Raw genomic sequence first — 27,734 nt, forward strand, 5'->3', positions numbered from 1 at the left:
CTTTCTATCCTGCAATAAATACTTCGCTAGTGTAGCTGTTCTCAAGGTAATTGTGCAATTAAGCAGCTAATTGCTTGATACCTATAACACAGGGGTTTTCAACTTTTTTTGGTGCACCCATGCCTGTGGCAAAACCAGAAGTGTCACTGCTTTTCTGTGCTGCTTCTGTTTACCCCTTGGGGCCTTCACAAGTACCTCCAGAGGTACATGTACCCCTGGCTGACAACCCCTGCTGTAACATGTAGAGGGGGCCTAATTGACATTCCCCTATGCCCAAGAACAGCGATTCTCAACCAGGGTACCCTAAGATTTTTTCAGGGGTTCCACACAATGATAGTACTGCTCAGTGTACAAATATGATTTGCAAGATAAACCTAGAGATTTCAAATAGGACTCCATAATGTTAAAAATATTCTGACCTGTTGTGGTCTTCCTGAGTTCTGTGCAGAGAAATTATTTTACTATTTTTCTACAGTAAAAATGAGGAAAAACTAAGAACTGACACTTTTTGATGGGTGCCTTGTGTCTAAAAAGGTTGAGATTCCTTCCATAACTGTATTGAATTGAGCAGCACCCTGTTTAAAAATCTTATTTATTACAGTGCTTATTTCCTCGCACAGGGTTTGGGCAGGGATAAGCATGTGCTTACCTCCTTGCACTGGGGCCAGGCAGGGCCGTGTGTGTGCTTACCTCCTTAAAAGCCTACATCACCCTTAAAAGAATCTTGCAGGAAACAGGGTGTGCAGCACCCTAGTTGAGAATTGCTGCCTTTGAGCCTTCGCATCACACTGGCAGTCCCTGGTCATCCTATTATTAACTGGTACCTCCCAGGATCCTTTCTTCTCAGATGTCCATAGTCTTGTTTCCCCATCTTGTGCATTTTTTTTTTTACTGTTGTTGACTTCTGAGTTGATAACTCTGCATTTCATACAATTTTTAATGTTGCATTCTACAAGATTCACATGGGAAGATGGAGAGAGCCTGGTCTTCATTCGTCTTAGCAGCATCTCCCACTTGAAATGAGGATACATCTCCCAAGTTTTCATGAGGATACATCTGTTTTTAGTATCAAGAGTACTAATAAAAATATTTAAACAGGATAGGTCTTTTAAGATTGGTCCCTGAGGAGCATCACTGACACTCTTGTAACTGCTCTCCGGTCACATAACCTACCTTTCAACATAATTTGTTGTAATCTCCTTTTGAGCATCTTCTTATCTGGCTCTCAGTTGTGCAATATCTGTTACCCATCTTCTCTCTCCAGTTTGGCCAGTAACTTCCAATGAGGCACAGTATGAAAAGCTTTACTTTAACCTAGATAAACTAAATCCACTACATTATACTTATACAAGAAGGCTGTTAAATAAACAAGACTACCTCTAGCAACTGGTTGCTTCATAAGTAGCAAAGTGCTCAAATAATGAGACAAAAGTTCCTCGAAAAGTACAGGACCTGACTTGTCCAAAACAAGTTTAGTAGGAGCTACAGTTCTAGTTTGTACTAAGTGCTTTTCAAATATTAAAGCTGATTTCCTTAGTGAAAGGTACATGCAACAATTCTGTTTAACAATATACAGTTTATGCAGTGTGGTGCTTATGCTGTTCAAAAAGAAGGAGCCTAGGGAACTGTGGCTTCCTCATAAAATAGTATTCAATGACTTGCAAGAGAAACTCACAAAAGAAGAAAATGTTCCCATTCCAAACAGTGCATGAAGGTGGTTTGGATAATTCCGCCGCCGGCCCCCCCCCAATCTTTGCCTGCCTCTGGAAAAAATGGCGAAATAGTTAAAACATCCTAAAATGTATTTAATCTTGGATTAAACGTATTTGTGTGCAATGAGCTAGACTTTAATCATGTATACACCCAAACACTTGAGACCAAGCTTTCTTTGCTCAGTATTTAAATGCATCTTTCAGTGGAAGGAACAAAACTCCCAGTTGACTGCTATGGTTCTCCAATAAGTAGACAATGAGTATTTCTAATCTTTCTAGGGAATGGAGAAACCAAAATCCTCCTATGCTTTTTTTTATACGTCATTTTGTGTGCATTTTTTAAAAGGGCTTTATAAGATAATAGGGGAAAAACACATAGGCAGATGTGCCTCTTTCTGAATCTTTAATCACCTTTGTTTAGACAGATTGGGGCTGGAAAGGAATGTTTATAAGGAGTGCTATAAATCCATATTGAAAAGAATGTTTGCTTTTTGTAGCCAAAATGCGGCTTCATTCCCTTCTCCAGCCACGTTTCACAAGAGATAAAACACAAAGTGTGCCGCTACTGCATGCATCAGCATCTAAAGGTAAATTGTTACACATTAAATCTGCTCCCATTTGATGATTGATTTGACTGTGCGCTTGATTTTAACGGAAGTAATAAGATTCTTGTTTACCCGTTGAAACTGTAGGGTTGTTTATTTCTCTGAGAGAGTTAATAGAGTAGGTGCTCTCATATTTGAGTTACTGCCTAAGAGTGGGGTATGTGGTGATTTGCTTTGACGATTTCTGCTGTTGACTTGCTCAACTGTTTGTTAAATCATACAGTTCCATCAAATATGGAAGTAATTTGATACTAGTGTGCAAAACCCACCCAAATCATTCACTTGTCCAATAATCTGTGCATGTATTAATATATTCTTAAAACATCATATGACAGTTCATGCCTAGAGTGCAAGGTAACAGAACTTTACCAGTATGAAAGACTTTCTCCTTGAATATTATGCAACTGAGTTGAGGATGACTAAACCTTTTAGATCTACTACCTTTGGCCAGCAGGGGGCTGCCTTACTCCTATTTAAAACTTATCGGGTGGCTTAAAGCCGGACAGAGGTGAATTGCATAAATATACTGTTGTAGTAATATAGAAGGATGTATAGGCTGCATGCAGACATGGATCAAAAAATGTGCTTTACTGGAAGAAGCAGTGTTAGTTTGACCAGGCTTTGCAGCGTCTGTATAGATTGGGAGTTTCAGTGGGGCTTTTAGATAAAACTGATTCAATCAGCTATTCAGTTATTAAATAAAAGTGCCAAAAGCCCCTGCTAACACACTGCCTCTTCTGGGCATGTGCTGGGCTCGGTGTAGGAGCTTGCTGAGTTTAAAGCACGTTTTGGGTTTTTATTCCATGTCTGCAAGCAGCCATAGTGATTATCTATGGTAATGCATTTTTTTCTACAGGTAGCAAATGGAAAATGGAAACGATTGAGTAAATACTGTCCCCTAGATCTCTTCTCAGGGTAAGGAAATCTTTTGTTTGATCTTATGCATTTGCTGATTGACTGGAGGCAAGGATTTCTTATGGTGATAACTTTTTTACTGGATCAACTGTATAGCTTTAGAATGCAAGATATTCTTAATCTGGTCTGAGCAGTAAGAGCCAAGACAGTATAGCTAAAAAAAAACAACAAAAAAAAGAAATTCCCAAGAGCAGAAGGTAGACAAATTAGCAGAAGAAAAGAAGCTAATTACTGGGTGATCAAGGCCTATTAAAAGGGAGGAGGGTCTTTTGTACCTTTTCACCTGTGGGGAGAGTTCAGAGATCAGGTATCTAATAAGGAGGGATCCTGGTTTTCCCTGTTAAAATCACAAATGCTCTGATAAAAATGCAGATCCTCTGTTTAAAAACCCCAAATCCACTATAAATATAGATAATAAGGACTGTGCAAAACAGCACTGTTTTGTTTCAACTTCTGTTTCACCGTTTCAAAGGGACGGTGTTTCACTTTGTTGTTTCGTTCCGTTTCAAAGCACTGTTCCATTTCGTTTTGCCAAAACTGTTTCACTGTTTTGACGTTTCGCCCATAGACTATAGTGGGGAAATCATGAAAATGCTTAAAACTTTGTCATTTCTTGCTTGATTCAGATGAAAATTGCAGGTATTGTAGCCACTTCTGAGGGCACGAAGGCTGACAGGTTTCAAGGAGCTAGGTGCAGAGGTTTCTCAGAAACTGCACCTCAGGCTGTTCATAGCAAAACCTGTGACACTTGCCAGCAGCGGCTGTGCCTGACTCCTCCCAGGGGTGCAGTTCCCCCGATCTGCGTGCCAGATGACAGGAGGCTGCTGTGTGGGGCAGTGGCAGCAGGAATCTTCCCGGTGCTACACCCAGCACCAGTGCCAGGTGGCAGTAGCAGCCTCTTCTCATCCAGTGTACAGATCCAGTGTCCCACACCCCCAGGAGAAGTCAGGTAGAGCCCTGCAGCTCTCCTGGGGGTGCAGCCCCCAGATCTATGCATGGGATGACAGTCGAGGCCAGCGGCAGCAGCAGTCTTCCCAGCACTTGGCATGGGCTGCACCCACCACCGGTCCCAGGTGGCAGTGGCACCCGCCTCTCATCTGATGTGCCAATCCGGGGGCCTGCACCCATGGGAGGACTGTGGGACTGTTCCAGATTCCTCCCAGGGGATGTAGTTCATCAGATCTGTGTATGGGATGACAGCAGGCTGCTGCTGTCAGCTGGGACTGGCGCTGAAGCCAAGTAAGCCCAGCTTCGAAACTCAAAACATTTTAAAACTTTTGAAATGTTTTGAGTACCCTTGTTTTGTTTCAAAGCTGTTTCAAAGCCTTTTGTTTCATTTCTATTTTGCTGTTTCAAGCTCAAAACGCATCAAAACAGCTTTGAAACTAAATACCTGGCGAAATTTCGCACAGCCCTAATAGATATTGTGTGTGTGTGTGTGTGTGTGTGTGTGTATGGGGCATTTGGACATAATGTTTTATTGATATATTTACAGTTTGGAAGCTTACAAGTGCCTCAATCAGTATAATAAAATATATTCTGAATACCTATTAATTTTGGTATTTGACTTTGGGTTTTTCATCATTGAAAATCAGAACTCCCCCTACCCTCTTCATTCACCAGGATGCAGGTCCAGGCTCCTCATGCCCAAGCCACAGCCCCCTGGCCCTGCTGGTGCCCTTCACTCTCCACACACAGCCTGCTGATGACAGTCATCCCAACCCACAGCCCTCTGCCAAAGGGGGACCCCAGCTGCCATGGCTGTGGGGGCAAGGACCTGGGTCTGCAGCCACCTGCCCTCCACAGCAGCAGCACCCAAGCCCTGACTGCCACCTGCAGGAAGTGGCTGTTGCTTCTGTGGCCTGAGTGGGGAGCAGAACACAGAGCCCAGGTCCCCCTCCCTTGCAGGTGGCACTGCTGGAGTGGAGCCCCTGAGGGGGGCAGGGTGGGATGCTCACTGCAGGCTTTGCCTCCCCACCCTGCTGCCCTCCCCCTGGGGCTTCTGTGGTCCAGCAAGCAGACCCTAATGCAGCAGGGCTGTGTGGGGAAGCACCTTGCTGCTGCAAGCCCTGTGACACCCTGGCAAGGCACCCCCTACCTGCCTGGCAGCAGTGGGGATGCCAGCACAGAGTTGAGCCCCCTGGTGCTGCCAGGCAGGCAGGAGGTGCCTCACCAGGGTGGTGCAGGACTTTGTCGCAAGTAGCTTCGCCACCTGGCCCCGCTCTGCCCTGCTGCACTGTGTCCTGCCCACTGGGCCATGGAGGCCCTGGGGGGAAGGCAGCAGGGCAGGGAGCCCAAAGCCTGCAGCAGGCAGCCCACACACAGATCTGGGGGTAATGTGGCCCCCCAGCCCTCCCATGAGTGCATGCAGAGTTGGGGAGCCAGCCTCATGCCCCACACCCTCTGGATTGAGTCACCAATAGCTCTGGCTTGCCCTGGGCCCTACAGTCACACATTTTAGCCCTGGGCTGCAAACCCCAAACAGTGCCCAGCTGGGCAACAGCCCCAGCCCCAGCCCCACCCAACTCACTCCCTCCTTATTTGGGCCTCAATCTGCCCTTTGCCACACTTACCTGCAGAAGTTGTTTTCCAGGCTGCCTGGCGGCTATGTGCATATACATCAGGGGTGGGCAAAATGTGGCCTGGGGGCCGGATGCGGCCTGCCAGGCCATTCTATCTGGCCTGTGGGGCCCCCAAAAATTTAGAAAATTAATATTAATCTGCCCCTGGCCGCCTATCATGAAGCCCTTGATGGCTTGCCAAAACTCAGTAAGCGGCCCTTGACCTGAAATAATTGCCCGCCCCGATATACGTGCATGTGGCGCCCCCTTCCTGACCTCCCCCCTCTCACTTCCCCCAGTCCCTTGCAGGCTGGAACTCCCTTGATCTGACCCCACCCCAGCCCCCCACGCCTCTTCCTTCCTCCCTCACCAGACTAGCATTGGCTAGTATGTATCTGTCCTACCAGCTGGAGACAGCTCTCCACACTGCCGGACTGTGCTCCTCACAGTCTGTGCTGCACTGTGGACAGGCACAGGCCATCTATCGGCCAAATTATCAGCTTGATTGCCAATGTATTACATTTTCTTTATATTGGTGCCGCTCCAATATCAGACTGATGTATCAGTTCACCTCTAAAAATAACATTATCAACAATCAGCTTTTTTTGGCCAGTGTAGTGGATAATTTCACCAATTAAATTCTGCATGCATGTGCACAGCCACAGCATGCACACGTCCAAGAATACAGCACAGCAGCTTGGAGAGCAGCATCTAGCTGGTAAGTCTGTTGGGGAGGGGAAGGGAGTATGGGGGAGCAGATCGAGGCCCTCACAGTGAGGGAATTGGGCAAGGGCAAGGTAGGGTGGTGAATGTGACCCTGCCGGGAGCAGGATGAAGCCATAAGCGGCTTGAGTGGAGGGAATGGAGTGGGGGGGCAGCTCCCTGCTGCTGCATGTACCCCTGGGGGAAGCACATGCCCCCCGGTTTTGTGGGCCTGGCTGCTCGCTGTGGGCTCAGGGCAAGAGGCTGTGCTGGCTTTTTCATGGTGGGGGTGCTGCACCAGGGCTGTGAGCAGAGCTGGCAACAGCAGCGGCAGCACAGAGAGGGGTGGCTACAGGGAATTTTGGGGTGGCTATAGTCCACCCTGTGGCCACCCCTCCCAGTTTCACTTCTGCCTGCCCCACCCCTGCCTGCTCAGTGTGCCGCTCCCCCCCAGTCAGGAAGAGGCCGGTGCAGCCCCTGGCCCTGAGTCCACATTGGGCAGCCAGCTGTGCACAAATCCAGGGGGCATATGCCTGTCATGCCTTCCCTGGGGGTGTGCGCAGCAGCGGGGAGTCCCCCCCCCCCATGCCTCCCTAGATGAGCCACCCATAGCTCCACCCTTCTCCTGGCAGGATCACATTCACTGCCTTGGCTGAGCAGCACCAGCACCTACCCCTGCCCCACTCCTTCCCTCATCATGGGGACCTCGATCTACCCCACCCCACACACCCCATCCCTCCCCCCTTCCCCTTTCTCGCCACAGATTTACCTGTTGGACACTGCTCTCCAAGCTGCCAGGCTGCGTTCCTGTAAATTGGCTATTGGAGCAGTATTGGCTGATATGGCTGGTTGTTAATTGATCTTTGATATTGGCCAAGGAAATCTTTGTTGGTGCACCCCTAACCAAAGTAGATATAGATAGCACAAGCTTCCACATGCTGAAGCTCATGTCATTGGATGCCATGAAAGGGCATACTTCTACAGCATCTGATTAACTGAGCTCCCGCTCATCAAAGCTTGTGCTACCCTACTTACCTATTTCATTTATTCAATAAGGTGCAAATGTACCCTGCCTTCTGCTTGATTTCACACTAACATGGCTAACTATCTGTCTTTGTCTGCTTACAGATGTAAGTCCCCCCGCCCCCCCCAAGGTGCTTTACTTTAAACTCTGCATGCCCCTGCGCTGAGCCCAGCACATGCCCAGAAGAGGCATTGTGTTAGCTTGCCCAACCTCTGTATAGATTGGGCACTTCAGTAGGCATTTTTTGGTGCTTTTATGTAATAGCTGACTGAATGGGGGGGGTGTATGGGGGTGCACAGGGCCAGAGGCAAGAGGTGGGGGAGATGTGGGAGGGTGGGGAGGGCTCATGGGGCCAGAGGTGGTGCTCCACCCTGCCCACCACCCTGTCATTCATGATGTGTCATTTGGTAATACTACCACAACCTGACTGACTAGTGGTCTTTGGTACTGATGATTTTTTGTGATCTAAAGAAAATATTTGCTGTTCCTGACATTTATAAGTTAAAATTCCAAATGATTTGGCATTAGTTCTGCAATTACTGCACATAGCTTTAGACGTCAAAACATGAGACTTAGGAAGAGCTTAGCTATATGCACCTGTTTGCTCTCTCATGATATTCCTTCTGTCTTTGCACTGACTTTAGGTTAAGCAGCAACATGTGTAATGAATGTGGTCAGTATCAATGACCAGCATAGATAGATAGTATGCCTTTGAGGTCTGGGATTATTGTAAAGGCAAAGTAAGTAGACTACTTGTTCAAACATTGCAAATGTGTTTTTCTTTAGAAGTAAACAGAGAATGCACTTTGCCTTGAAAAGCTTATTACAGGAAGCACAGAACAACTTAAAAATATTTAAGGTAAGAGTGACTGAAGTAAAAGTTGTTTATTTTTATATGGCCTTGTAAAATATTGGGTCTAACTGACCATCCAAAGAATCAAAACCTTACTTTGATATCCAGCTGAGGCTCTCCATGTTCCCCAGTTAAAATATAAAGACAGAATTATATTTGAAGTTACAGGCTTTTGCAGTGAGATAAAATTGAAAGAACTGAATAGCAGTATCTGCAAAGAATAACTTTTCCCCATAAATACAAAAGACTCCTTTTCAAAATGTACGCTTGAGTGCTCTTTGGAAAGGAGAGTTCTGCATGTTGTTGCAAATTTGTCTGGAAATTGTGTTTACCTAATACCTAAATAAGATTCTTAAGAGTCAGTAAAAAATTACTTCACTACGTACAATGGATGCAATAAAATATGTGGCAGTAATTGCTGTGATAAATAATGTAACATATTAGTTGCTTATGTTCATTTTAGAAAACAAAGCTCTCTTAAAGCTGTGTCCAACATAAAGCATCCCTTCTCTTCAATTTAAGACTATCCTATGTAAATATCTGTCTTGGAAGAATTTTTTTGGTGAGATGGACTTGCAGATCTGTTCTCTCACTCTCTGACTTCATGATACTACTTAAAAGCTCTTTAGAGAAATCTGAAGCTTAACTATATGCCATCAGCAAGTTATTTTTATAAGGGGATGTTAAAATATTAATTTATCTTTTCTTGTACGTTAAGCCCCTTTCTGTATATTGTTCAGCAGCTGCACCTCAACTAGTAACCAAGACCCTACTGTACAACTTCTCCAGTGCACAGTATTACATCTGTGTATCCATTCGGTACAATTGTTCCCTAATTTTTCATTCTTTTAAGGAAAATGTGCACTTCAAATTAGCATCTTTGCTATGCAGTCAGATCTGTGCTAATCAAAGCATGGCACTAAACTATTTTAAAATGTATGCTTAACCTCTGCAATATTAGTTTATAATTGTAATTGGACTTCCTGAATTGCATAAATGTTTCTTTCCCAATTACAGAATGGTGAACTAATTTATGGCTGTAAAGATGATCAGGACTGTCTGTCTGACTGGAATGAACTTGCTCGTCACTTAAAACCTCTCTTTTTTCCTTCAAATGGATTGGTCAGTGGACCACATTGTACAAGGACAATTATTAAAGAGTTAATTCACGTAATTACAATGACTCTATTAAGTAATACTGATGCCTGCAGAGCAGGTGATATGAAGACAGTTCCTATTTCACAAGGAAGGAGTTACTGTGAAGCAAGTGCTTTCAGTAAGGAGCTGGTAAGAAATGGTAAGAAAGTCTCATATAATTTCAGTAATAATATAGTATAATCCAAGAATATAATATGCTAAATTGAGCAACTGTCATATTATAGGTTGGTTATTACCAGAGTGAGCTAAAAGACAATAATGGGTTAAAAAAAGCAGAAAAATCAATCCCCTGTTCACTTTCCCTTTCAAAATGCACTCACTGCCTCTGTGAGACACAGGATACTGGGCCAGATAGACCTCTGGGCTGACCCAGTAAATGGCAGTTCTTATGTTCTTTCCTGTCTAAAAATAAACAAAACCCCAAAAAGTCTACTTAGTGGCTTCTTTAAAATTAACTCATTTTGACTTATGTTAAATTTGACTTAATAAAGCTTTATTAGTACTCCTTTCATTAGATGAAATGCCATTCATTCATTTAAACGTTAGAAGTTGCAATGGACAAAAATTAAAATACATGTCACATCTGATGCCCATGTTGTATTGTTAAAAAAATCACTGGAGTGTTCTTTGTATATGTATGAAGTTCAGTGTGGTTGTGTTTTTAGTTTAAGTTGCATGAAGGCACCTCGGGAGGTATTCATATGGAAAATTGGCACGTATGTATGAGTAATGGAAATGAAGATTGAGGGCTGGAGGAAAGAAGCCTCTGACTCTTTGCTATTTAGTTTTGCAAAGGTTAAATTGTTTATTATGTTTCTGTGAGTGTTGTGGTATAGAAATTGAATAAGTACCAACTATGTGACTACAGTTCAGTTTGTGAGCAGTAGTTGGCCTTGGAGAGATGCTCAGTTACTTTCACTGCCATTTATTTCAAATGCTGCGTTTTCAACCATAACAGTGGTCTGAAATCAAATTGCTAACTTCTTTTTTATTTCCTCCTTTTCCCTTCCTCCAAAAAGTACTGCATAACTTGGAATATAAAGTCTTTTGTAACTTCCAAAATGCTAAACTTAGTGTGATATAAAATATTTTATATTATGATCCTGGCATATCTGGGGTAGACTTTTTAAAAGGCACAAAGCAGAGGTAGGTGCTGAACTCTGACCTTGTGCTTTTGAAACCTCCCCTAGAGTGTGGCTGAGGGAGACTTCCTCTTCCCTCCTGCCCCCCCAACTTTATTTATTTTTTTGCATTTGAGTAGTTTGTCATTTAAGAGAAATAACAGAGAAGTAGAACAGGAGTCCCTTCTGTAAGCTGTATCACACAACATTACACAGAATTTACACTTCTCTTCAAGATGTGAATCTTGAGCTTTGAGTCTTATATTTGAACTGCTCAGCTCCTGTTTTTCATAAGTTTGAAGTTAGCCTGTAGCTTTTTCATTCAAGTGATCAATCTGGGAAAAATTTTAATCCATTATCCAAAATAGTGGTACACTTTTTAAAAGTATATCATATTTGAAAATGTTTTTCCTCCCTGTTCCTCTTCTAGGTAAACATAAAATGGAGGGCTCCGGCTTACCAAGGGGCTGTCTGCTTTATAAAACTCTTCAGGCTCAGATGCTTGATATGTTAGATATTGAAGGACTTTATCCCTTATACAGTAGAGTTGAACAGTACTTAGAGGAGTTTCCTGAAGAGAGGTAAGATTCCATACTGACTCTTGCATTCAGCTTAGGTTGCCAAGATGTGAAAATATGGGACAAAATGGGTCTCTAGAGATAATCTGTTTGAATTGCTATTCCCAAGTCCTCTAGACATCTGTCCTGTCCTTCACACTCAGTCCTACAATATATGGATCATAATTTTCTAACATGATACTTCATGTGACATAGATAAAACTGGATAATGCAGAAGCTTGAGGCAGTATTTTGCTTGATATGAATCTCTTCCAGCCAAGACTACTTCTGGGGAGACCTTGTTTGGAACCTTAAAGGTTTTCTACAGGAAAATATTCACTGAAGATAATCAGAACATATTACTCACTAGTGCTTCTTTTAGAAAACTCTGTGTGAAGGAAGACAGTTCTCTGGGACTTGAACCTTGTTTGCATTTGTGCCCTTTTAGTTTGCTCCTTTATGTACCTGAGATCTTTTATTTTGATGGCAAATCATGATAAAACATGCTTTTTCAGCCAGTGTTTAATTGGAATTGGGAACTTGTTTCATATATGTGGGTACAAGGAATTTGGCAAGATTCAGCAGAGACATGGGCATTTAGGCTATATGTAAATAGGGACATTTAAGCTGAACTGCTGTAATGTGTGAGGCTCAGTGTAAAGTATATCAGACCTGCATTGGATGATCTCTTAACAATAAAGTTGCTTTAGTTCAGGGGGCACAAAATGGCCGATCTGGACAGTGGCTGGGCTCCATTTCCCAACAGTCCCTGCCTGCATCACTCTGCAAGGTCTCCGTGGAGACCCCAGGAGTGGTGGGTCTGTGACAGTGCAGGGTGAGGGTCTCCATGGAGGTGGGTCCGAGTGGCATGCTGACATGGCGTGTGGTTGGGTGGGGAGCTGCTCTGGGGTTGGGATCGTGTGGCTTTGGCCATGGGTAGGAGCTGGGGCAAAGCTGTGATACACTGCTTGCATGCCCCTGGGACAGCTGCTGTTCCTGGCATCTTCATGGAGCCCTGCCAGAGCGATGCAGGCAGGGGGTGCTGGGAAATTGAGTTCACTGCAGGCCTGATCAGGCACACAGGCTGGTTTTTGCCCCACCCCTGCTTTAGTTCATTCTAGTTTAGTTTATAGTTTAGCCTTGCATTGCTTTAAGATTATTGTAAGACAGTTTATTCCACATCTACCTTTTGAAGCTTCTGCCACTAAACACTGTCAGATCTGAAGTAGACCCATGAGTTTGATCTAGTAATGGTAATGTCTATGTTAATTTCTTTCTGGTGGAATTCTCTAGATCAGAGAACTGTATCTGCAATGGTAAACCTCTCTAATTATTTTGTGAAGAATTACTGACAATAAAATGTCTGATTTTCTAGATGAGGTCCTAACCCTTTTTTGTCACCAGTAAAATCTGTTCCTAACCTCAGAATATGATATAGAAAAACCTTATTTCACTACAACTTTAGAAAAAGATTTGAGCAGCTGCCAAAGTAGATGTACAATTGATTTATGTTTGTCAAAGCCTATCCTAAGTGCTGTCCAACTTCTAAATGGCTGGGGGGCATAAGGCACATAAGCCCCAATAGTGCAGGCCACGGCTCTCAACCAGACAGCTCACTTTGCCGCACCCCCCTCCCCCACATACACCATTAGCCATGTGTATGAGAAGCTTCAGGGAGTGAGCTGCCAATGGGTCACACAGCCTCTGAGCCCCGGTGCTCCTCTCCACAGTGGCGGCACCCCCCGGGCAGCACCCAGCCACTGGCACCCCACCTGGGCAGTCCTATGGGAGCTGCCACTGTGGAGGGAAGCACTGCCCTCCCCCCAGCTCACCCCCCAGCCGTGGGAGAGGCAGGCAGACAGGTAGGCCCCCGGGGGGGGCGAGGAGGGAAGGGAAGGAAGGATCAAGGCCCCTCAACATTCCCAGGCAGATTAACGGAGCCTGCAGAGCATGCTGAAATCTATGAGAGGGCCCTGTGCATACCTGAATAGTGTCAGCACTGCAAGTTCTCCACTCTTCAGGGCATTAGCATTTGAATGTCTGTACTGTGGCTCTGGGTAAGCTTTTCTACCAGAAGAACAAAACGATGAGAATTCTCCTAGATTATATGAAAACGTGTATGCAGCCTTTGACATCTCTGGTCCACATAGTAGCTGTGTACACACATTCGAATAACCTGGAGACAGCCACATGTACAGACATTCAACTGCTGAGGCCCTGAAGAGCAGAAAGCTTGCAGTACTGACACTGTTTTTGTACAGACATTCAGTTTCTCCTGGGAGAGTCATTGCTTTTCCAGGAGAAATCATGAGTATATAGATGTAGACCAATTGTTGAGGACTGTGGTGGTCTACATCTCCCCCCACCATAGTCCTCCAGTCAAAATAATTGCCCACCTCTGGTCCAACTCTTCTGGCCCTCTGTGCCAGGTGAGTGGTATGGGACTGGTCCACAAGTCAGATGGCTGGATTGGGCCCACAGTGCTGGATCTAATACATAATGCCCACTCCGGCTGGCCCAGGACCTGGCAGAAAGAGGTTTGGCATCCCAGGCGCTTGGCTACTACTACGAGAAGAAGCCACAGTACTGGGCTTCTTCCTTTAGTGCTGCTGAGGCGCCAGTGCAGCTGCTCTCTCCTGGGGGCTTGGCAGTCAAGCCAGCGAGAGCTGTGGCCCTGGAGCCCCAGCAGCCCCTTAGTGGCAGCCAGGCACTTGGGAAGAGATACAGCACTGGAGCCCCAGCAGCACTGCGGGCTCTTCCTGCAGCGGCAGCCAAGCACCCAGGCAACAGCTGTGGCAATGAAGTCTCAGCAGCACTGCAGAAAGAAGCCCAGCGTCATGGGTGCTTGGCTGCTGTCACAGATACACATCACAGTGCTGCTGCTGCTTCAGCAGTGCAGGTGTTGCCCAGACACTTGTCTGCCACTACAGGAAGTTCCCTGATGAAGGCTGGGGGCTGGATGACCCAGCTTTGTGGGCCCTGTTTGACATCCTTGTCTTACAGTGTAGGCTGCCTGTTGAAAAAATACTTACTTGAGCATGGTTTTTTTTTTTTGGCATGGCAGTCAGGGCAGGGTCCAGTGGATCAGCTGTAATGAAAGACTGTCCTGAGGAAGCCTCTTTTATTTGTGATGCTTCTCACATTCCCAAGAAAATCACTTCCCTGGGCAGTACAGGCACTAACCACAAGAGCGCAGTGCAGGTTCACTTGAAAAATGCACTGTTTACTTTTTGAGTAGTAGTTAGTGTGAAATCCTGCTTATAAACAACTGGCAGTATACCCATGGCTTTTAAAGGTTTTCTTTAAAGGCAGCCATAGAAAGTTAATCTTGTATATTTGGGTAGGAGTTTGAATAATTGATTTATATTTGTGCATCTCATATAGCATTTCCATGTGCTGTGTATTAGCACCAATTCAAGGATGCTCAACATTTTTGGAGTCGGGGCACACTCCACAATTTCTTGAATGTGGCAGCACCCCGATTGAGAAACACTGAACTACTATGAGTGTGTTCTGTGCATTTCCTATGGAAAGTACTTTAAAAGAAGCATAGAAGGGGCTGGAGAAACCTTCCTGTTGGAAGGACCTGATTGACCAACACTTATCTTTGAATCACTTGGCCTTAAACCAGTAGTATTCTCTCTTCTGCCTTGCAGCACTTCAAGACACTCTCTCTGACAAACCTTCTGATTTTGAAGACTTAATAGCAGCCACTGTGCAGTCTTTCTGGAGACTGCTAGTGACTTTGACCACATTTAAAAAGAAAACGTTCTTACTGCCTCTGGGATACCATCTCTCTCTCACTGTGCCTCTTTAAACATTGAGCTAATTGCATCTCTCTGGGGGGTTAAGGCAGAATTATATTACTGCTCTGAGATTTGATTTCTATATGAATTTCCTTCATTTACATTGCATATACTACTCCAGACTGCAGTGTGCTGCTTCAGCTTACCTCAGTGGCTCTGAGCTGGGGTGCTGCTGTTGCCACCACCACAACCAGGTAAAAGCATCCTGTAGCACAGGCACTCCCCTGCCTCATTTCGGCTTTGAGAGCTCCAGAGCAGGCAGGCAGGCAGGATTACTGGCTGGTGCTGCAGTTCCCAATCTGACCCTGAATGTGCCTCCCGTAAACAGAGGCATGCAGGAAAGGAGTGTCTGTTTGCAGGAGGAGCATGGGGTAGGGGATGAGCTGGAAGGGGCTGTAAGGCAAGCCAGTTCTCCTGCCTGCTTTAGGCTTATCAGACAGTGCATGTCACAGCCCCTTGAGGTACTTCTACCTGGGCCCAGTGGTAGTACCTGTGCGGTGGTACCCCTGAGGGGTGCTTGTGGATTCTCAGTTGAGAACCAGTACACTAAACTAGTAATATAGCTCCCAGCTTCTCCCATGTTATCCAACTTGTATGCATGTTTGAAATATAGTTAAGGTGTTTGTTGTAACAAACTTTTCAACAAAATAACAATCCCAATAACCATAACAATAATAATCATCACCTTTCTGAGAGGCACTGTAAATTGTTGGAAGATCTGAAACTTCCCCATCTTTACAACACTGCATTTTTTTCCGTTAATAATGCTAGAGATAGACTTTAAGCCAAAAACAGCTGTTTTGGCCAGTAGAGCCTGGAACTCTTTCTCAAACACTTTTCTTTCTTTTTTTTTGTGTATGCATGTATTTATTAGAAATACATTGCAGATAGGTGGACCTTACAATGAAGCATTTTATGAGAAGCTGCTAGATCTTTCAACTGAAGATGATGGAACAGTAGCATTTGCATTGACAAAGGTATCTTTCTTCAGTATGGATATTGAAGCTTTACTTTTAACAATCAAGAGAAAATACATCTGCCTGAGCCATTAGTTTCCACAGAAGTCAGTGGACTTGCCTGTGCTCACCTTTGGAAATCTGTTTGGACCTTTTGCTGCGTAAAAGGCTAAAGTCCTTCCTCCTCTCTCAATCAGATCATCTGTGTAAATGAACAGCTGCTTACTGCCTGTTTTGTTGTAACAGCAAACTGAAAATGCTGTTTCTTCAAACATGTTTTCATGAAAGTCTGAACCACTAGCCACGTGTACCATGTAACGCACGTTGAAGTGAAAGTGGCTCAGATTTCATGATCTGAAGGACATCTATTGTCTTCAGCTCCTAAAGCAAGTATTATTTTTATTGTGCATGCTTAAAAGGTGACTGTTGGTTTTGTATCTGCAACACAGTCCAGAAATGCAAATATTCTTACATTATGGAGATAACTTAATCAATCTTTGTTTGTGTGTAGGTTCAACAGTACAGAATAGCAATGACAGCTAAGGACTGTTCCATCATGATTGCCCTTTCGCCTTGTCTCCAGGATGAATGGTAATGGAGTTTTTGGAGTTTAAATTGTGTTATTTCATACATGTTATGTTATTTTGTACTCACTCCAAAGTGCAATTCACACAGTTTGAGTCTGAACTTCAAAAAGGTCTTGCAGTAGGAAGATTAAGCAGGAAGTTAAAAAAAACAAAACAAAAACCAGTGTTCAGGGCAGGAGGCTCTAAAGTAGTGGTGCTGAGGGCAAACCTCTACCACTTTTTTTTGTGTATGTGTGGCAGCAACCCTGGTTGAGAACCACTGTTGGTGCTGCCTCAGTGCATCACATCTGGGTGGTGCTGCCTCCAGATACAATTGTCCCATGCCTGCTGCACTGCAAGGCTTGGAAGGGCTGTGGCACATGGGTAGTAGTGCCTTGAAAGCAGTGAATAAAATTTGTCATGGGCCTAAGTTGGCTCTTTTGCATAATGGTTCTTTCTATCACATGGAAATTTATTGCACTTTTGATGATTCCTCCCCCTGCCAATTTTAAGTAGATCTAGTTGCAAAGTCACTAGTTGAGACCATTTAATTTAACTGTATGAGTACTAGAATGGAGTCAAGAAGACTTTGGGTTGAAGTGGTACAGAAACTAACCAAGCGCTAGTGTGAGCAACTAAAAAACTTATTCTGGCCTGTCTCGATGCCATTTTTGGACTTGGAGGCCTCATTGTCAGTTAAGCAGAGCCAGGGGTACATTTAATGCTATGCCATCTGAAGTTCAATTTTCTGCTGTCTGGAGCAAGGGAGATTGGAACCCTGGGCACCAAACAGCATCAAATCTTTTACAAGTAAAGCAGAATTCTTTTTCAAAAGAGCAGTAGGGTTGTGGTTGTGGCTTGTCTGTCCTGCCTTCTGCTATTAGGGAGTGCTGCTATAGAATGACACCGTGTGTGTGTGTATCCAGCACTACTCTAGGGGTGAATACATGAGTTATTTTGGTACACGCTGTTTTCATAGTGACATTGGATGTGGTATAGATACTTTGAATTCCCATGCAAACTGTTTGCCTTAACTTACTGTTTTGCACCATTCTCTTCCCGCTTCCTTCAGTTCTGAGCAAAAATCTCTGGTTTTATCATCCAAATCAAGATTCACCTTTTCAGTCTCTGTCCTGGACCTAGATCTTAAGCCATATGAAAGCATTCCTCATCAATACAAACTTGATGGCAAGATAGTAAACTATTATCTGAAGAATGTGCAAGCCAAAGAAGATCCAGTGATGTCAAATCTCTTTAAGGAGAATGAAGACTGCATAGTTCTCCATAAAGTGTAACAGTTTCCTTAAAACTATTTTTTGTTTTGAATTTTAACACTTAATGTAACAGTTTAATGAAATGTAATTACACTGATTTTTTTTTCTATTGTGTTTAGTGCATTTTTAGGCTGTGAATGTATTTGCTTTGAGAGGTTTTTTTTAAATCCAGAAGATCTTTCAAAGACATGAAATAGCACTAAAACACACTTCCCAGCATATAACTTTCAATGAATGTATGCAATATTACAGAACAGATGCCTGTCATACCCTGCAACAAGAATACAGATTGATGTTAGTCTGCATCCTTTAAAAGTGAATGACTACTGTGGAGCACAGAATGAAATGTTCTGGCATAACTTTTATTCTTTAATGCAGAGTTAGGAAGTTCCGGCTCTATTGCACTAATGCAGAACGTTCAATCACTACCGTAAGAATTACCTTGCACTTGTGCATTTTGATATTTGCTTATACTAATGGGGTGGGAACTGTATTGAAAAAAGTAAACTAAAAATGAAGCAGCACTGAACACAAAGAAAATGCATTACTGAAGCTTATTTTAAATAAACTGTCCATTGTCCATTTAATTTTTTAAAAAAGGAATTACCACTAAATTGTCATAATTGCTTATTGGTGCCAAATGTGTATTAAGCATTTAGTGCATGAGATTGAGAAATCCAGATTCTGCTTCCAAAAGTTTAGTTATCAGTCTCAAAAAGTTTGTGTAGTAACTAGAACAGCTATAAGTAGACATTCACAAAATATGTGAAAAGGGTTAGGATTTTTTACTGGACAAGCCACTCTTTTTCTAGTGTGTAAATTTGGTGGCTGAAAGTACATCAGTCTTTGACCCAACCAACAGTCATTTTGTATACAACATGCTGCTATTGAAGGACAGTCTTGTTAATTTAATGAAACTGGAGTTGCATGCTCCTTTTCTTATAGTTTTGCATATGGTTTTGGACTCTCAGATTAAGTGCCAGAATCAGATATGCTGTTGTCTCTGCATTTAGCACACCTAATTCACTTTTATGCTTGTTCTTGAAGAGGAGTCAGGCTGACTGAAGGAGGACCTTTTTCTCGAGGAAAGATTTGACAGTATCTGCTTGTATCTTGTGAAGTTTGTCATTGTAAGGTGACTTTCTTGATGGTGGTTGTCACTTCAACAAATGAATAATGGACATACTTTGCGTGGCAAACAACTTAAACATTTTCTGCCAGTCTGTATGTATTTGTGGATGAGATGTTCTTTTCTGAGTCTTGTAAGCTTTAAAACTGGAAGAGCTTCAGCTAGTCCAAAACTTAGAACATAAAGTTGGATTCGGAATGGTGGATACTGTGGTATAACTACTGGCTCTTTCAGCTATTACTTGTTTTTCTTTGCATGTCTGAGGCTCACATACCCTACAAATGTATAATGTGATATTATTCAAACTACACAAAAAGCAGCCTTTCAGTATACAGTGCATGTGTACTGGCAATGAATTTCTAAATATGTCGGTCTTTAAGACATTTCCTTTATAAAAGATTCAATAAAGTTATATTGGCAACTTTAAATATTACATTTAAATAGTTCCAAAACCTTAAATTCTCACCTGTGTTCGGGAGTAGAACCCATGCGCAATTGCATGAAATCTTGACCATTAAACGGGCTCAGAGTGGTGGTATGATTTTTAAAAGAATATTAACTTTTAGAAATATTGCTGCACAATGGGAAATGGATAATGCATAATGTAACCTTTTGAACCTACTGTCAGTTTGTAGCATGATTTGCTGGAGTATGATTATTTTTGCTATTCTTTACATAATTTTTACATGTGATACAGCCCTTAGAGCAATCTGGGCTCATCAGTAATGTTTAATTGCAGCCTGCTATTGGTAGGTGACTAGTATTTTGACAATACCACCTTCTGAAGTGATCAAGAAGACTGTGCTTAAGTGAGCAGAGCCCCTTTGGATTGTAGACAAAGTAAAGAATATCAACAGCAAAAGTGTTTCTACTTTAAAAGGCTGAAGAATTGGTTTTAAGTTTCAGGTTTAGGCTAAAACTTTCCTGTGCGACTAAATATGCTGACAGTAGCTTGTTTTCATTTTCTTGCAGGAAAGCTCTATTAAGGCTTGCTGCTTGCTGTGATACATATAATAGAAATGGAACGAATTGGTTGGCATAAAGAGCAAGGGTTATATGGAATGAAAACAGCAGTGCACAAGGGACATAGTAACATTAGCTACTGCTTGCTTACTTGGATTAGCAGAATGCCAACCAGCCTTTCTTATGTTTGTAGTATGGGAAACAAGCAGGAGGAACTTACCCTCCTGCTAGCTGACACCAACCCAGACATAGTGGGGCTCACAGAAACATGGTGGGACCCAATGCACGACTGGGCAGTGAGTATCAAGGGCTATAGGCTGTACAGGAGGGATAGGACTGGGAGGAAAGGTAGGGGTGGGGATGCTCTACATTAAGGAGGAATACACTTCTTCATCAATTAGCACAGAGTCAGAGGAGGGGCACTCTGAAGTGCTTTGGGTTAGAATACAAGGCAGTCGAGTGGAAAGAGACTTAACGGTGAGGGTCTACTATAGACCACCCAGCCAAAGGGAAGAGCTAGACCAGGAGTTCTTAACAGAGGTAGTTAGGTCAAAGGATGTGGTTGTCATGGGGGACCTAAACTTTCCAGACATCTGCTCGGAAGAGCAGTCAGTCAGGTCTGACTGTTCACGTAGGTTCCTAGCCAAAATACAGGACCTCCATCTAACCCAGGAGGTGCACAGCCTTGTTGGACCTGGTGCTGGCCATGGGCAACGACTCGGTGAGGTGGCTGCAGGTGCTCGACCACCTGGGCGACAGCGATCATCGCCTGCTGGAATTCACCATCTGGCACAAGGTGGCAAAGGCCTGCAGCAGAGCAGCAGCCCTATATTTCAGGAGGGCGGACTTCAATGAGCTAAGGAGAATAGTTGGGGAAGCACTGAGGTCCTGGCAGGGAGGGGAGCCAGATGTCCAAGAAGAGTGGTCGCTCCTTAAGGAGATGATCCTCCAAGCCTAAAGGGAGGTAATCAAACGGATCAAAGGGAGCAGGAGGGCACACAAGCCTCCATGGCTCACCAAAAGCATCTGGGAATGTCTCCTAGCTAAAAGGGAAGCATACACCCAATGGAAAGGAGGGGGCCATCACCAGGGAGGATTATACTGTGGTTGCTCGGGGCTGTAGGTGGGTGGTCAGGAAGGCCAAGGCAGAGATAGAACTGGGGCTAGCTTCCTGGATCAAGGACAACAAGAAGTCCTTTTTTAAATACATAGGGGGCAAAAAGAAGGTACTGGGTAACATGGAGCCCCTACAAGACATGCTAGGAAATTCGGTTATCACACCAGAGACAAAGTTAACCTATTTAACGACCTCTTTGCCTCCATTTTCCTGAGCAGGAACCAGATCAGCACCCCCACCGGGCCCCCCTCAGGCTCCAGGAGAGGTGCACCTATGCCAAGGGTCAGGGAGGAGCCAGTCAGGGAACTTCTGGAAGGACTGGATGTATTTAAATCAGCTGGTTCAGATGATCTCCACCCCAGAGTGCTGAGGGAATTGGCTGAGGCCATTGCAGGATCCCTGGGACAGCTGTACGAGCACCCGTGGTGGTCTGGTGTGGTGCCAGCAGACTGGAAGAGGGTCAGTGTGGTTCCCATCTTCAAAAAAGGGAGGAAGGAGGACCCGGGAAACCATAGGCCAGTTAGTCTTACCTTGATCCCGGGTAAGCTTTTTGAGAGAATCATTCTGGCACATGTCCTCCACAAGGGGCCTGTGGGGGAGATTATGCTTAGGGGCAACCCATACAGGTTCATTAGCAGCAGGTCCTGTCAGACCAACCTGGTGGCCTTCTATAATCAGATCAGCAAATCCTTAGGTGCAGGGGTAGCAGTAGACGTAGTCTTTCTGGACTTTTGGAAGGTCTTCGACACTGTCTTTCACCCCAGTCTCATTAAGAAACTGGGGGACTGTGATGTTGACACCTACACAGTCAAATGGGTTGCCAACTGGCTAGAGGGCCGCACCCAGAGAGTGGTGGTGGATGGGTTGTTTTCAGCCTGGGGGGATGTGGGCAGTGGGGTTCCGCAGGGCTCAGGCCCGCACTGTTCAACATCTTCATCGGTGACTTGGACGAGGGGGTAAAAAGCACCCTGTTCAAATTTCACAGAATCACAGAAGTAGGGTTGGAAGGGACCTTGTAGATCTTCAAGTCTGACCACCCTCCCCCCCCGCCTAAGCAGGAGAAAAACTGGGCTCAGATGATTCCGGCCAGGTAGGCATCAAGCATCTTCTTAAAGACCCCCAGGGTAGGAGCCAGCACCACTTCCCTTGGAAGTTGGTTCCAGATCCTAGCCTCCCTGACCGTGAAGTAGTTCTTACATGTCTAATCTAAACCTACTCTCCAACAACTTGTGGCCGTTATTCCTTGTTATGCCAGGGGGTGCTAGGGGAAACAAGGTCTCTCCCAAACCCTTCTGGTCCCACCTGGTGAGTTTATAGATGGTCACCAGGCCCCTCAGCCTTCTCTTGTGAAGGCTGAACAGGTTCAACTCCTGCAGTCTCTCATTGTAGGGTCTGCCCTGTAGTCCCCTGATCATGTGGGTGGCCCTCTGGACCCTCTCAACGTTGTCCACATCCTTCCTGAAGTGGGGCGCACAGAACTGGACACAGTACTCCAGCTGTGGCCTGACCAGTGCCGTATAGAGGGGGAGGATCACCTCCTTGGCCCTGCCTGAAATGCACCTGTGGATGCACGACAAAGTCTGGTTAGCCCTGCCAACCGTGACCTCGCATTGTCAGCCCATGTTCATCTTAGAGTCAATGACTCCAGGATCCCTCTCTGCCTCTGTCCTCTCAAGAAGGGAGTTTCCCATCTTATAAGTGTGCTGCTGGTTACTACTGTATTGAAACGCTTCCTGTTTTTGCTAGCCCACCCCTGTAACCTATCCAGGTCTTGCTGCAGTCTTTCCCTCCCTACTAGCACACTCACCTCACCCCAAATGTTGGTATCATTAGCAAATTTAAACAGGTTGCTTTTCACCCCATCGTCCAAATTGCTGATAAAGAGCTTGAATAGCGCAAGCCCAAGGACTGAGCCCTGGGGGACTCCGCTTCCCACTTCCCCCCAGGTCGAATATGACCCATCCACCACCACCTTCTGAGTACGACCCTTCAGCCAGTCTGCAATCCATCTGACTGTAGGCATCAATGCCACAGTCGCCCAATTTTTTAATAAGGATGGGGTGGAAGATGGTGTAGGCGGCCTTGCTGAAGTCCAGAAAGATTATATCCACGGCAACACCTGCATCCAATGCTTTTGTGACCTGATCATAAAAGGCAATCAGGTTGGTCTGACATGACCTGCCCCTAATGAAACTGTGCTGGCTGCCCTTAAGCATCATCCCTGAAGCCGGCCCATCGCAGATGTGCTCCTTGATGATCTTCTCAAAGAGTTTCCCTAGGACTGAGGTAAGACTGACGGGGCCTATAGTTGCCCAGGTCCTCCCTCCTTCCTTTTTTAAAGATGGGGACCACGTTGACAATTTTCCAATCATCTGGCACCTGGCCTGAGCACCATGAGCACTCGTAAAGCCGTCCCAAGGACCCTGCAATAACCCCTGCTAGCTCCCTCAACACCCTGGGGTGGAGAGCATCTGGACCCGCTGACTTGAACACGTCCAGCCCCTCCAGAAGCTCTCTAACCCGGTCCTCCCCAACCTGAGGTCTGGAGGCATTCCCCTCAAGTCCATCTTGCATCACAGTGGGGAAGTCCCAGTCCCTGCACAAGAAAATGGAGGTGAAGAATTGGTTAGAGAAGTCTGCTTTCTCCTCTGGCGCAACCACCAGACTGCCCAAAGAATCTTGCAGGGGCCCCATGTTTCCCAGTACCATCTTCAACCTCCCTATATATTTGAAAAAGGACTTTTTATTATCTTTGATCTTGGACGCTAGTCCTAGCTCTATGTCTGCCTTAGTTTTCCTGACAGCCCCCCTACAGGCCCGACCAGAGGAGGTATACTCCTCTTTCAAGATATCACCCCCCCCCGCCCCTTCCACCGGGTGTATGCCGCCTTTTTGGCAATCAGGCATTCCTGGATGCCTTTGGTGATGACACTAAGATATGGGGGGATGTGGGCATGTTATAAGGAAGGAATAGGCTACAATCAGACCTAGACAGGTTACAGGTGTGGGCGGACAAGAATAGGATGGGTTTCAACACTGACAAATGCAAGGTGATGCACCTTGGGAGGAAGAACCGGCACCATACCTAAAGGCTGGGGAACTTCCTTCTCGTCAGCGCAGAGGCAGAAAAGGATCTTGGTGTCATCACTGATTCCAAGATGAACATGGGCCGGCAGTGTGGGGATGCAGTCAGGCAGGCCAACCGCACCTTGTCAGGCATCCACAGATGTATCTCGAGCAGGTCCAAGGACGTGATACTCCCCGTCTATGTGACACCGGTCAGGCTGCAGTTGGAGTGCTGTGTCCAGTACTGGGTACTGCACTTCAGGAGGGATGTGGACAACATGCAGAGGGTCCAGAGAAGGGCCACTCACATGATCAGGGGGCAGCAGGGCAGGCCCTACGAGGAGAGGCTACGGGACCTGAAGCTGTTACAGCCTCCACAAGAGAAGGCTGAGGGGAGATCTAGCAGCCTGTTACAAACTAGTCAGGGGGGACCAGCAGGCACTGGGGCAGTCCCTGTTCCCCCGAGCATTACCAGAAGTGACCAGGAATAATGGTCACAAGCTGGCAGAGGTTAAATTCAGACTAGACAGCAGGAGGCGCTACTTCACTGTCAGGGGAGCTAGGATCTGGAACCAACTTCCAAGCGAAGTGGTGCTGGCCCCTGCCCTGGGGGTCCTTAAGACAAGGCTAGACAATCACCTGCTGGGGTCGTTTGACCCCCAGTACTCTTTCCTGCCATGGCAGGGGGTTGGACTTGATGATCTGCTCAGGTCCCTTCCGACCCTACCAACTGAAACTATGTTAGACTTTTAGAAAGCTGTAATTGATAATTCCTGAGTGTCTGCTAATTCCTAGCATTACTTTGCTATGTGCTCATTTGGGGAAGGTGGGGTGGGGAGAGAGAGGGGAGTGGAAAACCTCTGAATCGAGAAACAGTCTAATTGGCTGCCTCAGTCGCTAGTTATTTTTGGCCAGGCATAATGACAGGAGCAGTGTTCCTAGCTATTATTACTAACATACTATTATGATGGCAGTTTTGAAAGCTGTTACCAGAAAGCATCCTACTGTGTTAGAACTGGTTGGTATAATCATAGATCTGGCAGCCCTGTCCTGGTTTTTTTTGAATATCACAATTTCTGTATGCTTCCTCATTTCTTTGAATTCATACCTGTAAATCAGCTGAGAGTAAGAGGCAGACATGTAATATGTGTATTATATCTGCTAAGGAGACCAAAGCTGATGTGCATAATGACTTCCTGAGTCTAGAAAAAGCTTACAATAAATGTATACAAAAAGTACCTCATCTAGGTAGAGTGAATTAATTTTGGGGTTGACAACCGTCTCTCAGTTTTTGAAAAAAAAATAGGCAAGTCGCTTGTGATGTCTGGGTAAGGATACTATAGTGCTTCTGAAAAGTGGTGGCAATATTGACTCACTCCTTCCCCACAAATGTTATTGTATTTTACCTTTTTGAAAACTATTACTTCATTTGTGAAGGTCTAAGTGGTAGAATCTGTCAGAGGGGTAAGGAATGTAGCAAGAGACAACTTTAAATTGTTTCCTTTATGTTAAGGGAAGCAAATATGCGAAATGTGTTTACTTGTTTACCAGAATTATTACATTAGGTGTACAAAGCAAGGTTAAGCACTATTGCCAGTAGTAAATTATCCCTTTGAATTAAAAAATGTGTAAGCTTTCAGTTGTTTGCCATGGGTTTTCTTTTTTTGCTCCAGTTAATGATTTGTGAGAGTAGGGTGTTCTATTCTGCACCCATAAATTATGGAAAAGAAAGCAAAATTATTTCATGCAATTGGATTTTTTGTGCTTTTTTTTTTTTTTTTTTTTTTTTACAAACTAACTTTTTTTAATCGGCTATGATGATCACTTTACCTACATTTAGTAACAGGAATACTTGAGGAACTTTATTTTTCTTTTAATGTCACTTTTTTTTTTGAGCCATGAGGCTGCTTACAGACATTATCAAAACAAAACAAAACAAAACAACACCCTCTCTTCCCCCAAATGGCGCTTTACTTTTAAACTCAGTGTGCTCCCACACCAAACCCAGCACACACCCAGAATAGGAATCATGTTAATTCAACCCGGCCCATGCCATGTCTATGGATTGGATGCTTTAGTAGGCCTTTTTGGTGCTTTTATCTAATAGCTGATTGAATTGGCTTTAGATAAAAGTGGCAAAAAGCCCCGCTGAAGCGCTTGATCTAAACAGACACTGTGGAGCTGGGCTGAACTATCACGCTGCTACTTCTGGTAATATCGGTGTGTGTTTGTTTTTTAATATCTGTAAGCAGCTGTTAAGATCACTGTACTTGTATAGAGCTGTGAAATGAAACTTCCACTTTTTATGGACTTGAATTTGACAGCATATGTTCTTGTAACACTTTCCAGATACCTAGAAAATGTTAAGGACAACCTACACCCCCCCCCCCCGGTACATTACTGATTCAGAGAGTTAAATTTTATAATGAAATTCACTCTGTACATGTAACTATTTTATTTGGCATTTTGTATTTAAATGGCTGTATTTATTTTTCACATCATGACAATTTATATAGAATGTGCCATAATTGTACAGATAGCATGTTTTATGGGTATGGTTTCTAAATGGAAAATAACTTAATGTTTATATTCAATAAAAATTATAGACTGTATAATTCACATGGCTACTGTTATAAATTACTCTGTTTCCATGGCAAATGATTTGACCACACTTTCAATGGAGGCCTCAATCCCAAGCAAACGCAGCATAATTCTGAAGCAGCCAGGTGCATTTTCAGCAGCGGCTGCTGCCTTATGCTCTATACCTGCAAGGAAAAAAAAAATAGATTAAAGACATCAAAATCCAAATTACAGGAAATACAGCAATCAAAATCTTTAGAAGGTACCTGGATGCAGTGACTACATCACCCACTGAAAGTTTGAAACTTGCCAACCACTTCTTTTGGAGCACTTGCCTAATTTTGCTTGCTTGTCAGGAAAACAGGCTACTTCTCTGGCTCTAGCAAGTAGTGAATTAGACTAAAAATGCTCTTGCTGATAGCCTTACACATTTTAAGAACTGGAAAATGCCAAATCATTTTGCAGGAAGCACCATTCATGAATACCTAAAAGCATGAAACTTCAGAAGCCCTCTTTCCTGATAGAGCAAGGAAAGGGTAGCCTGCAAAAACAGCCACATGATTTATGGTCATACATCTGTTCAACAGAAAATGTGTGGACACTGTGCACTGATTTCACAGTTTGCTTAACACTCATTAGTGATTGCCTAACGTTACCAGTGTCCTAAATTGCCCTTAAAGGAAATCTACTGTAGAGTTGGCGGCTGTATCAGAACTATCCCCTCTAGATTCCACTGAGGGGAAGGCCTCATGCCTTTCTGATTCGTACCAGCATCTCCCTAGGTCCTGAACAAGGACTAGCCATTAACCAGTTTGTCAATGCAGGAAGTTAGTGATAAAAAGGAAGAGCAGAGGTGATATTTTGACTTTTGGTACAGTTCTAAACACCATGTAGTGGGTGTATACCACTGATTGACTGAACTATTGAATGAAATTTTGTCAAATTGGAAAGCTATTTCAAGTGGAGTTTTGTGGCAACTTCCATTCTGTAACCATCTGGACAAAATCTAATTAGTGACTTTACTATAAGCCAGGAAAACCTCGCTTTTCAAACACACAATGAATAAAAA

The 27,734-nt window shown here is 44.4% G+C and overlaps 2 protein-coding genes across 10 annotated transcripts in view; one reads left to right on the forward strand and one right to left on the reverse strand.

Moving 5' to 3' along the window:
* The window catches only part of IPPK (inositol-pentakisphosphate 2-kinase), a 117,511-nt gene extending 91,638 nt beyond the window's left edge, over window positions 1-25,873 (forward strand). For all 3 annotated transcript variants that reach the window (XM_090022871.1, XM_090022870.1, XM_090022869.1), the window contains 8 exons: window positions 2,210-2,299; window positions 3,174-3,232; window positions 8,306-8,378; window positions 9,390-9,669; window positions 11,082-11,232; window positions 15,889-15,991; window positions 16,482-16,561; window positions 17,609-25,873. In XM_090022871.1, coding sequence (XP_089878997.1) covers window positions 2,210-2,299; window positions 3,174-3,232; window positions 8,306-8,378; window positions 9,390-9,669; window positions 11,082-11,232; window positions 15,889-15,991; window positions 16,482-16,561; window positions 17,609-17,831 — 1,059 coding nt within the window. In that variant the 3' untranslated portion in view covers window positions 17,832-25,873. The remainder of the gene's footprint in view (window positions 1-2,209; window positions 2,300-3,173; window positions 3,233-8,305; window positions 8,379-9,389; window positions 9,670-11,081; window positions 11,233-15,888; window positions 15,992-16,481; window positions 16,562-17,608) is intronic.
* Window positions 25,874-26,525: 652 nt separating this feature from the next.
* Window positions 26,526-27,734, reverse strand: part of CENPP (centromere protein P) — a 319,520-nt gene continuing 318,311 nt past the window's right edge. For all 7 annotated transcript variants that reach the window (XM_090022881.1, XM_090022876.1, XM_090022882.1 and 4 more), the window contains exon 10: window positions 26,526-26,850. In XM_090022881.1, coding sequence (XP_089879007.1) covers window positions 26,723-26,850 — 128 coding nt within the window. In that variant the 3' untranslated portion in view covers window positions 26,526-26,722. The remainder of the gene's footprint in view (window positions 26,851-27,734) is intronic.

This window comes from Crocodylus siamensis, chromosome 11 (genome assembly GCF_052110815.1).
Source record: "Crocodylus siamensis isolate JL-2025a chromosome 11, ASM5211081v1, whole genome shotgun sequence".
Taxonomy (NCBI): domain Eukaryota; kingdom Metazoa; phylum Chordata; order Crocodylia; family Crocodylidae; genus Crocodylus; species Crocodylus siamensis.